At 36.5% G+C, this 13254-nt stretch overlaps 1 protein-coding gene across 1 annotated transcript in view; it reads left to right on the forward strand.

Annotated features, from left to right (window-relative positions):
• Positions 1 to 13254, forward strand: part of LOC124621776 (sorbitol dehydrogenase-like) — an 83647-nt gene that overhangs the window by 56103 nt on the left and 14290 nt on the right. Inside the window, exon 5 of the mRNA XM_047147212.1 lies at positions 11093 to 11277. Coding sequence (XP_047003168.1) covers positions 11093 to 11277 — 185 coding nt within the window. The remainder of the gene's footprint in view (positions 1 to 11092; positions 11278 to 13254) is intronic.

Here is a 13254-nt window from a genome sequence, read left to right on the forward strand (position 1 = left end):
AGCCATGACTTATTAAACTGATAGTTCGGTAATTGTCACAACTGTCAACACCTGCTTTTTTTTGGGACTGGAATCATTATATTCTTCTTGAAGTCTGAGGGTATTTCACCTGTCTCATATATCTTGCTCACCAGATAGCAGAGTTTTGTCAGAGCTGGCTCTCTCAAGGCTATCAATAGTTCTAATGGAATGTTGTCTACACCTGGGGACTTGTTTTGATTTAGTTCATACAGTGCTCTGTCAAATTATTCATGCAGTATCATATCTCCCATTTCATATTCATCTATGACCTCTTTCATTTCCATAGTATTGCCCTCAAATACATTGCCCTTGTATAGACCCTCTATATACTCCTATCACCTTTCTACTTTCTCTTCTTTGCTTAGGACTGGTTTTCCATCTGAGCTCTTGATATTCATACAGGTGGTTCTGATTTCTCCAAAGATCTCTTTAATTTTCCTGTAAGCAGTGTCTATCATACCCTAGAGATATGTGACTGTACATCCTTACATTTGTCCTCTAGCCATCCCTGCTTAGCCATTTTGCACTTCCTTTTGATCTCATTTTTGAGACGTTTGTATTCCTTTTTGCCTGCTTCATTTACTGCAATTTTATATTATCTCCTTTCATCAGTTAAATTTTAATATCTCTACTGTTACCCAAGGTTTTCTACTAGCCCTCATCTTTTTAACTAATTGATCCTCTGCTGCCTTCCCTATTTCATCTCTCAAAGCTACCCACTCTTCTTCTACTGTATTTCTTTCCCCCGTTTTTGTCAATCATTCCCTAATGCTCTCTCTGAAACTTTCTACAACCTCTGGTTCTTTCAGTTTGTCTGGGTCCCATCTTCTTGAATTCCTACCTTTTTGCAGTTTCATTTTTAATCTACAGTTCATAACCAATAGATTGTGGTCAGAGTCCACATCTGCCCCTGGAAATGTCTTACAGTTTAAAACCTGTTTCCTAAATCTCTGTCTTACTATTATATAATCTGTCTGAAACCTACCAGTGTCTCCAGGCCTCTTCCATGTATACGACCTTCTTTCTTGATTCTTAAACCAAGTGTTAGCTATGATTAAGTTATTCTCTGTGCAAAATTCTACCAGGTGACTTCCTCTTTCATTCATTACCCCCATTTCATATTCACCTACTACTTTTCCTCCTCTTCCTACTATTGAATTCCAGTCACCCATAACTATTAAATTTTCGTCTCCCTTCACTATCTTAATAATTCCTTTCATCTCATCATACATTTCTTCAATCTCTTCATCTGCAGAGCTAGTTGGCATATGAACTTGTACTACTGTGGTAGGCATGGGCTTTGTGTCTATCTTGGCTACTGTATTGCGTTCACTATGCTGTTCATAGTCACTTACCCTTTTTTTTTTATTCATTATTAAACTTACTGCTGACTTAACCCTATTTGATTTTATATTTATAACCCTGTATTCACCTGACCAGAAGTCTTTTTCTGCTTGCCACCAAACTTCACTAATTCCCCCTATATCTAACTATAAACTATCCATTTCCCTTTCATATACAATAAATAATATTGTTACTGCTATTTATGTTCCTTACTCACTATGCATTTGAATTTACTTTTATGATGACTCTTGCATTATGCCATGTAGTAGTTACATGGTGAACATGTAATTTCCTTTTTAGTATTTCCTACCTTTAGTCACCATCAGCTATGTACTTGTTTTACTTCTTTTGTTAATTACATTTAAATGTCCACATACATATTAGACTATCTGTCCTGCATTCTTTCACATATTATGTACCCTCTGTAGTCTTGTATAGTATTTTCTTGGCTGGCCATCTCTAGCTTACCTCTCCAACCCATTTTCCAACAAGTGGAAAATCCAGCTACTCTTGCCTGCAACTAGGTGACCTGTCCCTGCTTCTGCATTCCTGTCTTACTTCCCTGTAGACCCAAAATTGATTCATATGGCACACAGTAGTGATTCCTACATCTACTAAATGATCAACATCTACGTGATTACTCTGCTATTCACAATAAAGTGCCTGGCAGAGGGTTCAGTGAAGTACCTGCAGGCTGTCTCTACCATTCGACTCTCGAATGGTGTGCAGGGAAAAGTGAGGACTTAAATTTATCTATGCAAGCTTTGATACCTTTTATTTTATCATGATGATCATTTATCTCTATGTAAGTGGGTGCCAACAGAATATTTTCGCAATCGGAGGAGAAAACTGGTGATTTAAATATCATGTGAAGATCCCGTTGCAAAGAAAAACACCTTTGTTTTAATGATTGCCAATCAAATTCACATCTGTGGCACTATCTCCCCTATTTCATGGTGAAACAAAAAGAGCTGTTCTTCTTTGGACTTTTTCAATGTCATCTGTCAGTCCTACCTGATGCGGATCCCACACCACACAGCAATACTCTAGAATAGGGCGGACAAGCATGGTGTAAGCAGTCTCTTTAGTAGACCTGTTGCATCTTCTACATGCTCTGCCAATGAATTGCAGTCTTTGGTTTGCTCTACCCACAACAATATCTATATGATTATTCCAATTTAGGTTGTTTGTAATTGTAATCCCTAAGTATTTAGTAGAATTTACAGCCTTCAGATTTGTGCGACTTACCGCGTAATCGAAATGTAGCGGATTTCTTTTAGTACTCATGTGGATAACTTCACACTTTTCTTTATTCAGGGTCAATTGCCATTTTTTTCGCCATACAGATATGTTATCTAAGTCATTTTGCAAATCATTTTGGTCATCTGATGACTTTACAAGATGGTAAATGACAGCATCGTCTGCAACCAATTTAAGCGGGCTACTCAGATTGTCTCCTATGTCATTAATATAGATCAGGAACAATACAAGGACTATAACACTTCCTTGGGGAATGCTGGATATTACTTCTGTTTCACTCAATGACTTTCTGTCTGTTACTACAAACTGTGACTTTTCTGATAGGAAATCACTAATCCAGTCACACAACTGAGGCAATATTCCATAGGCATGCAGTTTCATTAGAAGATGCTTGTTAGGCATGGTGTTGGAAGTTTTCTGTAAATCTAAAAATATGGAATCAATTTGACATCACCTGTCGATAGCATTCATTACTTCATGAGTATAAAGAGCTAATTGTGTTTAACAAGAATGATATTTTCTGAATCTGTGCTGACTATGTGTCAAAAAATCACTTTCTGCAAGGCAATTCATAAAGTTTGAACACATTATATGTTCCAAAACCCTACTGCAAATCGAAATTAGTGATATGGGCCTGTAATTGGATTACTCTTATTTCCCTTTTTGGGTATTGGTATTTTTAATTTTCTTTTGGATTTATAGCAATTCCCCATTTCTTGATTTGTTTAATGGGAGTTTGTTGAAGAAAATTGTTCCAGAAAACAGAGAAGCATTCTGATTCTAGACAAGGAAGCATAGTTTATACAAAGTTATTTCTTAATTATTGTATTGTGGTTGAGTAAATCACACCTCAGTTGGAATTTCAGGTAGTAAAAGATAGCATTTTGCTCTCATCACCCTAATGGCTGTGATGTTCCTGTTTAATAGTCTGCACTTGACCCACAGTGGAGCCACATGTTTTGTCTGTGTGTCTGTCTGTCTGTCTGTCTGTGATTGTAGAGCTACACTCTTCACTCACCAACAGATAGGGCTGTCTTTTAATCTGTCCAGAAATATTTGATGTGAATTTATCACCTGTGTTGTGGATCATTATTATCCAGTTTCATCCTAGATATCATTCTTAGATTCATCCAGTTAAATGTTCTCCTTTCTGATCACTTACAATTTTGACAGGTGTGTTAAGTGTGAAAATTTGTCATTGTAGATTATCAACCATTTCTCACTGAGTCCTATTGGGTATGGATCCCACAAAATATTGCTTGAAAGTTTCATAATCTTGTTTGTAAATTGACTGCACTTTTCTATTATCATAACCACTGAACTTGCCTGTGCAACCTGCTTTACCTATGACTGAGCCTATTTGATCATTCCATTTTTATGCCTACAAATTGCTAAAGTCGGTTATTTGTGTGAGCTGATGGATTCCAGTTGTGACTTATTGATACTGTTGCAATAACATACTACTTTTCTGCATTTTGAGATATGAAAAATTTTACATTTCTGTACGTTTAAAGTAAGCTACCAGTCTTTGCACCACTTTCAGATCTTATAAAAAATCTGTCTCGATATTTGTGTAAATGGTGATAGATAGTTATGTCATCTACAAAAGCCTGATGTTATCGATAATATTGTCTACCAGTTTATTGATGTACAGTATGAAAAGCTATAGTCTAAATACATTGGCATGGGGCTCATCTGAAGTTACTTTTACTTCTTTGGATGACTCTCCATCCAAGATAAAATGCTGATGTATTACCTGCAAACAAGATATCCTCAGTATAGTAAAAAAATTTCATTTGCTAGTAATATGATGGTATTTCCAATAAAACAAATGTTGGTGTTTTACTGACTGTAGTGCTTTTTGAAAACCAACAAATACTGCATCCAGTTAATTGCCTTGATGTTAAGTTGTCAAGATACTATGTGAGATAAGTATGAGTTTAGTTTCAGATGACCCTTGCTTAACCATAACACAACACAGATCCTTCAAACAGAAAATGTTTCCTATTATTGTTGTGCAAGTCACATATGTCTACAAGAAGGGTAGCAGGAGTGATCAAAACAACTACTGTCCTATATCACTGACATCCATTTGTTGCAGAAACCTAGAACATACTCATATTCTGAGCTCAAACATAGTGATACAACTTGTGCAGAATGATGTTCTGTATTCCAACCAGCATAGGTTTAGAAAACAGTTGTTGTTGTTGTTGTGGTCTTCAGTCCTGAGACTGGTTTGATGCAGCTCTCCATGCTACTCTATCCTGTGCAAGCTTCTTCATCTCCCAGTACCTACCGCAACCTACATCCTTCTGAATCTGCTTAGTGTATTCATCTCTTGGTCTCCCTCTATGGACCGATGACCGTAGCAGTCTGGTCCCTTTGATCCCCCCCCCCCCCCCCCCTCTCCCTCTATGATTTTTACCCTCCACGCTGCCCTCCAATGCTAAATTTGTGATCCCTTGATGCCTCAAAACATGTTCTACCAACCGATCCCTTCTTCTAGTCAAGTTGTGCCACAAACTTCTCTTCTCCCCAATCCTATTCAATACCTCCTCATTAGTTACGTGATCTACCCACCTTATCTTCAGCATTCTTCTGTAGCACCACATTTCGAAAGCTTCTATTCTCTTCTTGTACAAGCTAGTTATCGTCCATGTTTCACTTCCATACATGGCTACACTCCATACAAATACTTTCAGAAACGACTTCCTGACACTTAAATCTATACTCGACGTTAACAAATTTCTCTTCTTCAGAAACGCTTTCCTTGCCATTGCCAGTCTACATTTTATATCCTCTCTACTTCGACCATCATCAGTTATTTTACTTCCTAAATAGCAAAACTCCTTTACTACTTTAAGTGTTTCATTTCCTAATCTAATTCCCTCAGCATCACCTGATTTAATTTGACTACATTCCATTATCCTCGTTTTGCTTTTGTTAATGTTCATCTTATATCCACCTTTCAAGACACTGTCCATTCCGTTCAACTGCTCTTCCAAGTCGTTTGCTGTCTCTGACAGAATTACAATGTCATCGGCGAACCTCAAAGTTTTTACTTCTTCTCCATGAATTTTAATACCTACTCCGAATTTTTCTTTTGTTCCCTTTACTGCTTGCTCAATATACAGATTGAATAACATCGGGGAGAAGCTACAACCCTGTCTCACTCCTTTCCCAACCACTGTGGTGATGTGAAACTGAACTTGCAGTTTACTCTAATGGCATCCTTAAAGTCACAAATAAATGCTTCTGGAAAGCATTCGACTTTGTACTATGCATCACTTATAAATGAAAGTACATCATATCGTAGATAAAATTTTTGTCTTGAGTGAGTATTTCTCATTAGGCAGTGTGCAGCATATTATCTTGGATGTAAAGTCATCATAAGATGTAGACATAACTTCAGGGGTGCCTCAGAGTACTGCATTGAGACTGTTGCCGTTCATGTTGTATAATGGCTTGGCAGACAGTGTTAATAGTAATTTCAGACTTTTTGCAGACAATGCAGTTATCTATCATGAAGTACTACCAGAAGGAAACTGGACAGATATCCAATTATATGTTCATGAGATTTCAAACTGGTGCCAAAACTGACAACTTGCTTTAAATGTACAGAAATGTATTGTGCAGTTCACAAAACTGGAATTGGTCAAATCATACAGATTCCTGAGTATAACAACCTGTAGGTACAGGAAATGGAGTCAACACATCTACTAAGTCACAAGTAAAGGAGGTTTGAAAGAGAACTGGGAAAATTCCATCAGTCTATAAAGCAGATTGCTTACAAAAACACTGGTAAGACCCAATCTAACATATGGCACAAGTGTTGGATCCATACCAAATAGCAATAACAGGGAATACTGAACATATGCAAAGAAGGGCAACATGAATGTTGGCAGGTTTATTTGAACTATGGGAAAATGTCACAGAAATGCTGAAAAGCCCTCAGCTGGCAGACACTAGAAGAATGATGACAACTATACTGCAGAAATATACTTACAAAGTTTCAAGAAGCAGTGTTCAGGGAAGAATCTAGGAACAAACTATAGCCTCCTGTTTACTGCTTCTATAGTGACTCTGAAGATAAGAACAGACTAATTACAGTGCATGCAGATGCTCTAAAGTAGTCATTGTTTCCACATTCCGTACATTTATTTATTTATTTATTCTTTGCCCATGGACTCCAGCTGAAAATCCAGCTGAGAGTATTGGGTGTGTCATACAATAGCCTATTAACATCAAACTTGATTTAAAAAAAAAAAAAAAAAAAAAAAAAAAAAATATATATATATATATATATATATAAATAAAAAAATGAAACAAATGATTAAACAGAAATAGTCCATAATCATACAAAGGTTTTATATGTTTCACATTATACGTACACACAAATCAAAAAACATACAGAAATGATAATTTTTACAGGTACATTTCAGTAATGATATATTTAAACACCATCTAAGTACTCACTCAAACTGTATATACATTTCTCTGTGAGATATAGTTTCAAATGATTTTTAAAACATTTTAGATCTGTTTCTTTTTTAATGATTTTGGGGAGTTTATTAAAAAACCTTTTGCCTGCTTCTTCTGGGGCAGTCATAGACAGTTTTAGAATTCTGTTTATCATGTAGTAATTTTCATTTCCTCTTGTACCGTGTTTGTGTACATCTTTATTTAGGAGGTGTTTATCACTTGACCTTACCACCATTATGCTTTGGTATATATACAGTGAATATACTGTCATAATGTTATAGTGTACAAAAGCTTGCCTACAGGTCTGTCTTGGTGGTATTTTTGCAATGCATCTCATTGCCCTTTTCTAAATTGTGAATATTCTTTTTAGGTAGCCAGCTTGTGCATTTCCCCATATATGAACTGAATAAGACAAATGTGGGAAGACAAGTCCATAATACATTGATCTGAGGACTTTATCATCCACAGTCTTAGCTGTTTTATGCATGATGAAGATCTGTTTGTTTATCTTTTTACACAGTGCATCTATGTGCTCCCCCCATGCCAAATGTTTGTCTATTATAGTTCCTAGAAAATTTGTGCTGGTTACTTCTTTAATAGTCTTTCCATTTATATTAACATTTATATTATAATTTTCACTATGCTTGGTCTGAAATACTACATTCATTGTTTTAGACTGATTCATAAACAGGTTGTTTTGTGTTAAATATTTATTTGCATTTTCAATAGTCAGGAGTGCTTCCTTCTCAAGCTCCTCCTTTGTGTCAGCTGTGCAAATGATTGTTGTGTCATCAGCATACATTATAAGTTTCTGATTTATATAGCTAGGGAAGTCATTTACGTAGAGTATAAATAGTATTGGCCCAAGCACAGATCCTTGCTGCACACCGTGTTTAACTGTTTGTAATTCTGATATGTAGTTCGTTATATTTCCCCCACTAGTGTGTCTGATTTCTGTGCATTGTTTCCTATTTGTAATGTATGATTTAAGTATGTCATAGCATTTTTCTCTAATTCCATACTGATATAATTTCATCATTAATTTTGAGTGGTTCACACAATCAAATGCCTTAGATAGGTCCATAAAAATCCCACAAGTCTTTTGCTGCCTGTCAAGTAAATTAAGAATGTGCTCAATTATATCTGTTGATGCTGTTTTTGTTGACTTCCCTTCTCTGAAACCATGTTGTGATGAATGCAGTATACTGTACTTTGTTATAAAACTTACTATTCTGTTCTTTATTATCATTTCATAGATTTTAGCAAATGTTGAGATCAATGATATTGGCCTGTAATTTCCTAATTCATCCCTGTTCCCTTTCTTAAATATTGGCTTCACTTTACTTACTTTCAGTGAATCTGGAAATATACCTTCTTCTATCGCAGCATTCAGCATGTGTGTCAATGGTTTTAATATACATTCTCTGCATTCCTTTATGAGATGTGATGTAACACCATCCAAGCCAGAAGAGTGTTTAATTTTAAGTTGTTTTATTAGGTTTGACACTTCTGCATCTGTTGTAGGTATGAAAACCATAGTATGATTTGTATGTGGGGGGTTTAACAATTTACTTACTGCATTTGTTTTATTTTGACTTATTAATTCGTCTGCTACAGTAATATAATATCTGTTAAAAGTATTGGCTACTTCTAGAGGGTTTGCGTTGCTTTTCCCACTCATCAGTGGGCAGATGTCCTCTGCCCGATTTGTTACTTTTCCTCTCTCTCCATTAATGAACGACCATAAACCTTTTGAGTAGTTCTTTCCCTTATCTATAGACATCCTGATGAATGATGCTTTAGTTTCTCTGATAAAACTACAGTACTCTTTCTTTTTTATTTTATACAGTGTGTTGTAGGCCTCATTATTTTTTTGTTTGGAGAGGTCATAATACACTCTCAGATTATTTCTGGCATGGATTACTTCTCCAGTCACCCAGCTTTTCTTTTTTTTGTTGCTGTTTGACAAGCCTTTTACTAACAGGACATGTAACATCATAATAATAATTGAATAAAGAATAAAACTGGTTCCATTTGGTGTTTGCATCTTTAGCTGCATATATTGTTTCCCAGTTTTCTGCCTCTAACATCTTTTTTAGCAGATTTGTGTTATGTGGGTAGTTCTGTCTTCTCATCTCCCATATCTTCTGCACTGAATCACTAGTCTTTATATTTATGTCTATCATGATTGCAAAATGGTCTGCTAATGTGGAGTTTATTACCTGTGTGTCACAATAGCATGTAGGAATATTTGTTATTACATGATCAATAATAGTTTCACTATGCTTTGTTACTCTGGTTGGTTTATCTATTTTTATTTTTAGATTGTATATGCACAATAAGTCCAGTAGGGTCTTAGTATTGTCTGTATTTTTACTCGTGTCTATGTTCAGATCTCCTATAATGATCAAATAATCATATGTTTTTGAGAGGTGTTGGATTATATCTTCCAGCTGTTCAAAGAAGGTTTTAATTATACCATTTGGTGATCGATACAAACCTAATACACAACATAAATTCCCAGCAATTTTAGTTTCCAGTGCTGTAGCTTCAAAGCTCAATTCTGTAGCATATTTTGTTATATTTATGGCTTTAGTTGATTTATAGTTAGAAAAAATGGCAACCCCACCACCTTTATAGGAAGTTCTGCAAAAACTGGCTACTTTCACATAATTCTTCAAGTTGTAAATTCCTATGTGATTTTCTTTTAGCCCATGTTCTGTAACTACTAGAATGTTTGGCCTATACTCCTGTAATATTACCTCTAGTTCCTCTGTTTTATTGTTTATGTATTGAACATTTTGGTGAAGTATTCTAACAGTTGGCTTTAAATGTAATAGTTCCCCTTCCTGTAATATACTAAGCACTTCACTTGCTCCCTTTGCTTCTGGTACTATGCAGTGATTTTTTTCACTTTGTGTCATTAAACCTGGATCGTATCTTTGTCCGGTGTTTATATTCCTCTCACTATTGTCACACTGGTATTTAAGATGGACAGTTTTACTTACATCTTTTTCCATGTTCTCTTTCTGCTTACTCGGTACCATAAAAAATCCTCACTTAGTGTAGCAGGTCTCCTAGTTCTCAGGTATCTGTCTTGATTGGAAGCTGCTTCTGCTGTTGATCTCCCAGGCCTCAGGCACCTCTTCTGTGTGGTTGCTGTTGCTGGTGGCTCCTGTGCTCCCCGACTTGGTGACTGCCCTTCTTTGTTAGCTGCTGCGGCTAATGACCTTTGTATGTTTTCCTTGCATGCATTATCATTGCCTTGAGGTAGTATTATGGGGTCTGCTGTTCTGGATGCTGTTGCTGATGACGACAGCTCTGCTGATGATTGTGGTGATTCTGCTGCTATTGGTTTATCTGACACTCCTGGTGAGAATATCTGAGCCTTTGCTGCTGCTACTGAATGTAATGAGAAGAAATGCTAATAAATGGTACATGTGTGTGTTACTTATTTTCATGTGTATATACTGGCTGTACTGATAATTAACTCCTGTTGAGTATTGGCTTATCCAACTGTCTGTTTATGAATTTAGCAAATTTTTGAATGAAATTTTCCTTTACATACAAAAAAAATTTGAGTATGTTACTAGTGAGACATTGGGTGAGAAGCTGAATAGCAGCAACCTCATTTAGTTCAGTTACATGCATGTTCCATGGACCATAATTGCAGTCCCTCATTATGGTGTGGAAAGAATCAGTTTATAATTATAATACACTGTATCAGTAATTATAAATGTGTGTAATGTCTTCTACTTATCTAACTTTAAATATTATTGTAATGGAAAAACATGCATTAAACTGATTTAGTGTACATCTAGAGAATTAACTTAATGTTCATAACTGAATGCACTGCATTTGGATAATTGTTCCTACTGTTAAAATTAATCATTTTAGACAAAGTTTCATTATATTTATTGCTTTTATGTTTTAAATTTTTCTCGGCTGTACGCTAGAACACATACTATTTCTTGCATATTTTTAGGTTACCGGACCATGTTTCACTTGAGGAAGGTGCACTTCTTGAACCTTTCTCAGTGGGTGTACACGCGTGTCGCCGAGCTGGTGTTTGTCTTGGCTCAAACGTCCTTGTTCTTGGAGCTGGTCCAGTTGGTCTGCTGACCTTGCTTGCAGCGAAAGCTATGGGAGCACGTAAAGTGATAATTACAGGTAATTACCTGTATCATTAATGGCACATAAATATGAAGGTGACTATCTCCTTCAATCCTCACAAAAAGAAGTGCAACCACACCATGAACTGTTGGAGGAGTGGAGGAGGAGGGGAGGGGGGGGGGGGGGGGGGGGGAGAAAAATAAAAAGATTGTTGGAATTTCCTGCCATATTAAAACTGTCTGCCAGATTGAGACTCTGAGTTCAGACCTCTGTCTTTTACAGGCAAGGGCTCTCTTATCTGAGCTACCCAAGCATGACTCACAACCCATAGGTAAAACACTACTTTCACTGGTACCTCATCTCCTACCTTCCAAAGGGACTGGTGGAAGTAAGGCTTTGAGGACATGTTGTTAGTCATGTTTGGATAGCTCAGCTGGTAGAACACTTGCCCTCAACAGGCAAAGGTCCCGAGTTCAAGTCTTGGTCTCACACACAGTTTTAATCTGCCAGGAAGTTTCATATCAGCGCACACTCCATTACAGAGTGAAAATATCATTCTAGAAAAAAAATTTTGGTTACATTTTTCACATGGTAATCCTTCACACAAGATGGGGTATCCTACCTGTTCATAGCAGATCAGAAGCCAATTAGCATGATAATTCTTAAACAGTGTTTGGTACCTTTCCATAAAAACAAAAGTGATTTACTGAGTTATTATGTGACAGTGGATGAAACCTGCGTTCAGTATTTCACACCCTAATTGAATCAACAGTCAAAACAGTCGTCAGAATGCAGCTCTTCAGTTCCAGATGGGGTGAAGACAACATAATTGGTGAGGAAAGTCATGGCATGGTATTTAGGAATGCAAAAGAAATCCTGTTAACTGACTGTAAAATAGGTAAAACAGTAGCTCTGAGGTATTATTGAAATCTTATAACAAATATGGTTGCATAAATTTTGGAAAGACTTAGTTTGATGAAGGAAAAAGTCATCAGAATAAATTTTCATCAGTAGTGGAGTATGCACTGATTCGAACCTTTATGGCAGATTAAAACTGTGTGCTGGACCAGGACTTGAACCTAGGTGCTGTGCCTTTTGCTGGTTAGTTCTCTACTCACTGAGCTACCAAATATGATTGACAACCAGCCCTCACAGCTTTATTTCTGTCCATACCTCACCTCCTGTCTTCCAAAACTTCACAGAAGTTCTCCTGTATATGTTCTGGGACTATCACTCAGGTGGTAGAAGGTATATTGCAGAGATATGGTTTAGCTACAGTCTTGGGGATTATTTCTACATGTACATATGTACTCTATAAGCCACCATACAATGCATGGTGGAAGGTACTACTACTACTATAGCCATTTCTGTTCCTGTTCTACTCGTGAATGTAGTAATGGAGTGACAGAAAAGTGACTATCTATATGCCTCTATATGAGCCCTAATTTCTTGTATCTTATCTTTGTGCTATTTACATGAAATATGTGTTGGTGGCAGCAGAATCATTGTGCAGTTGGGTTGAAATGCCAATTCTCTTAATTTTCTCAATAGTGTTACTCAAAAAGAATGCTGCTTTCCCTTTAGGGATTCCCATTTGGATTCCCAAACCATCTTCATAATACCTACTGGTAACTAATCTAGCAGTTCACCTTTGAATTGCTTTGATGTCTTCCTTTAATCTGACCTGGTACAGATCCCAAACACTAGAGTAGTACTCAAGAATAGGTCTCACTATCATCCTATATGCAGTCTCCTTTAGAAATGAACCACACTTCCCCAAAATTCTCCCAATAAACTGAAGTAGAGCATTTGCCTTTCCTACCACAATCGTCACATGCTTGGTCTGTTTCATATTGCTTTGCAATGTTACACCCAAATATTTAAATGACTTGACTGTGTTAAGCAGAACAATGCTAACGCTGTATCTGAAAATTGTGGTTTAGTTTTTCATACTCATCCACATTAATTTACATTCCCAGAATGAAGATTCACTCTGCAGCAGAGTTTGTGCTGAAATGAAACTGTGTATCAGAC

This window comes from Schistocerca americana, chromosome 7 (genome assembly GCF_021461395.2).
Source record: "Schistocerca americana isolate TAMUIC-IGC-003095 chromosome 7, iqSchAmer2.1, whole genome shotgun sequence".
Taxonomy (NCBI): domain Eukaryota; kingdom Metazoa; phylum Arthropoda; class Insecta; order Orthoptera; family Acrididae; genus Schistocerca; species Schistocerca americana.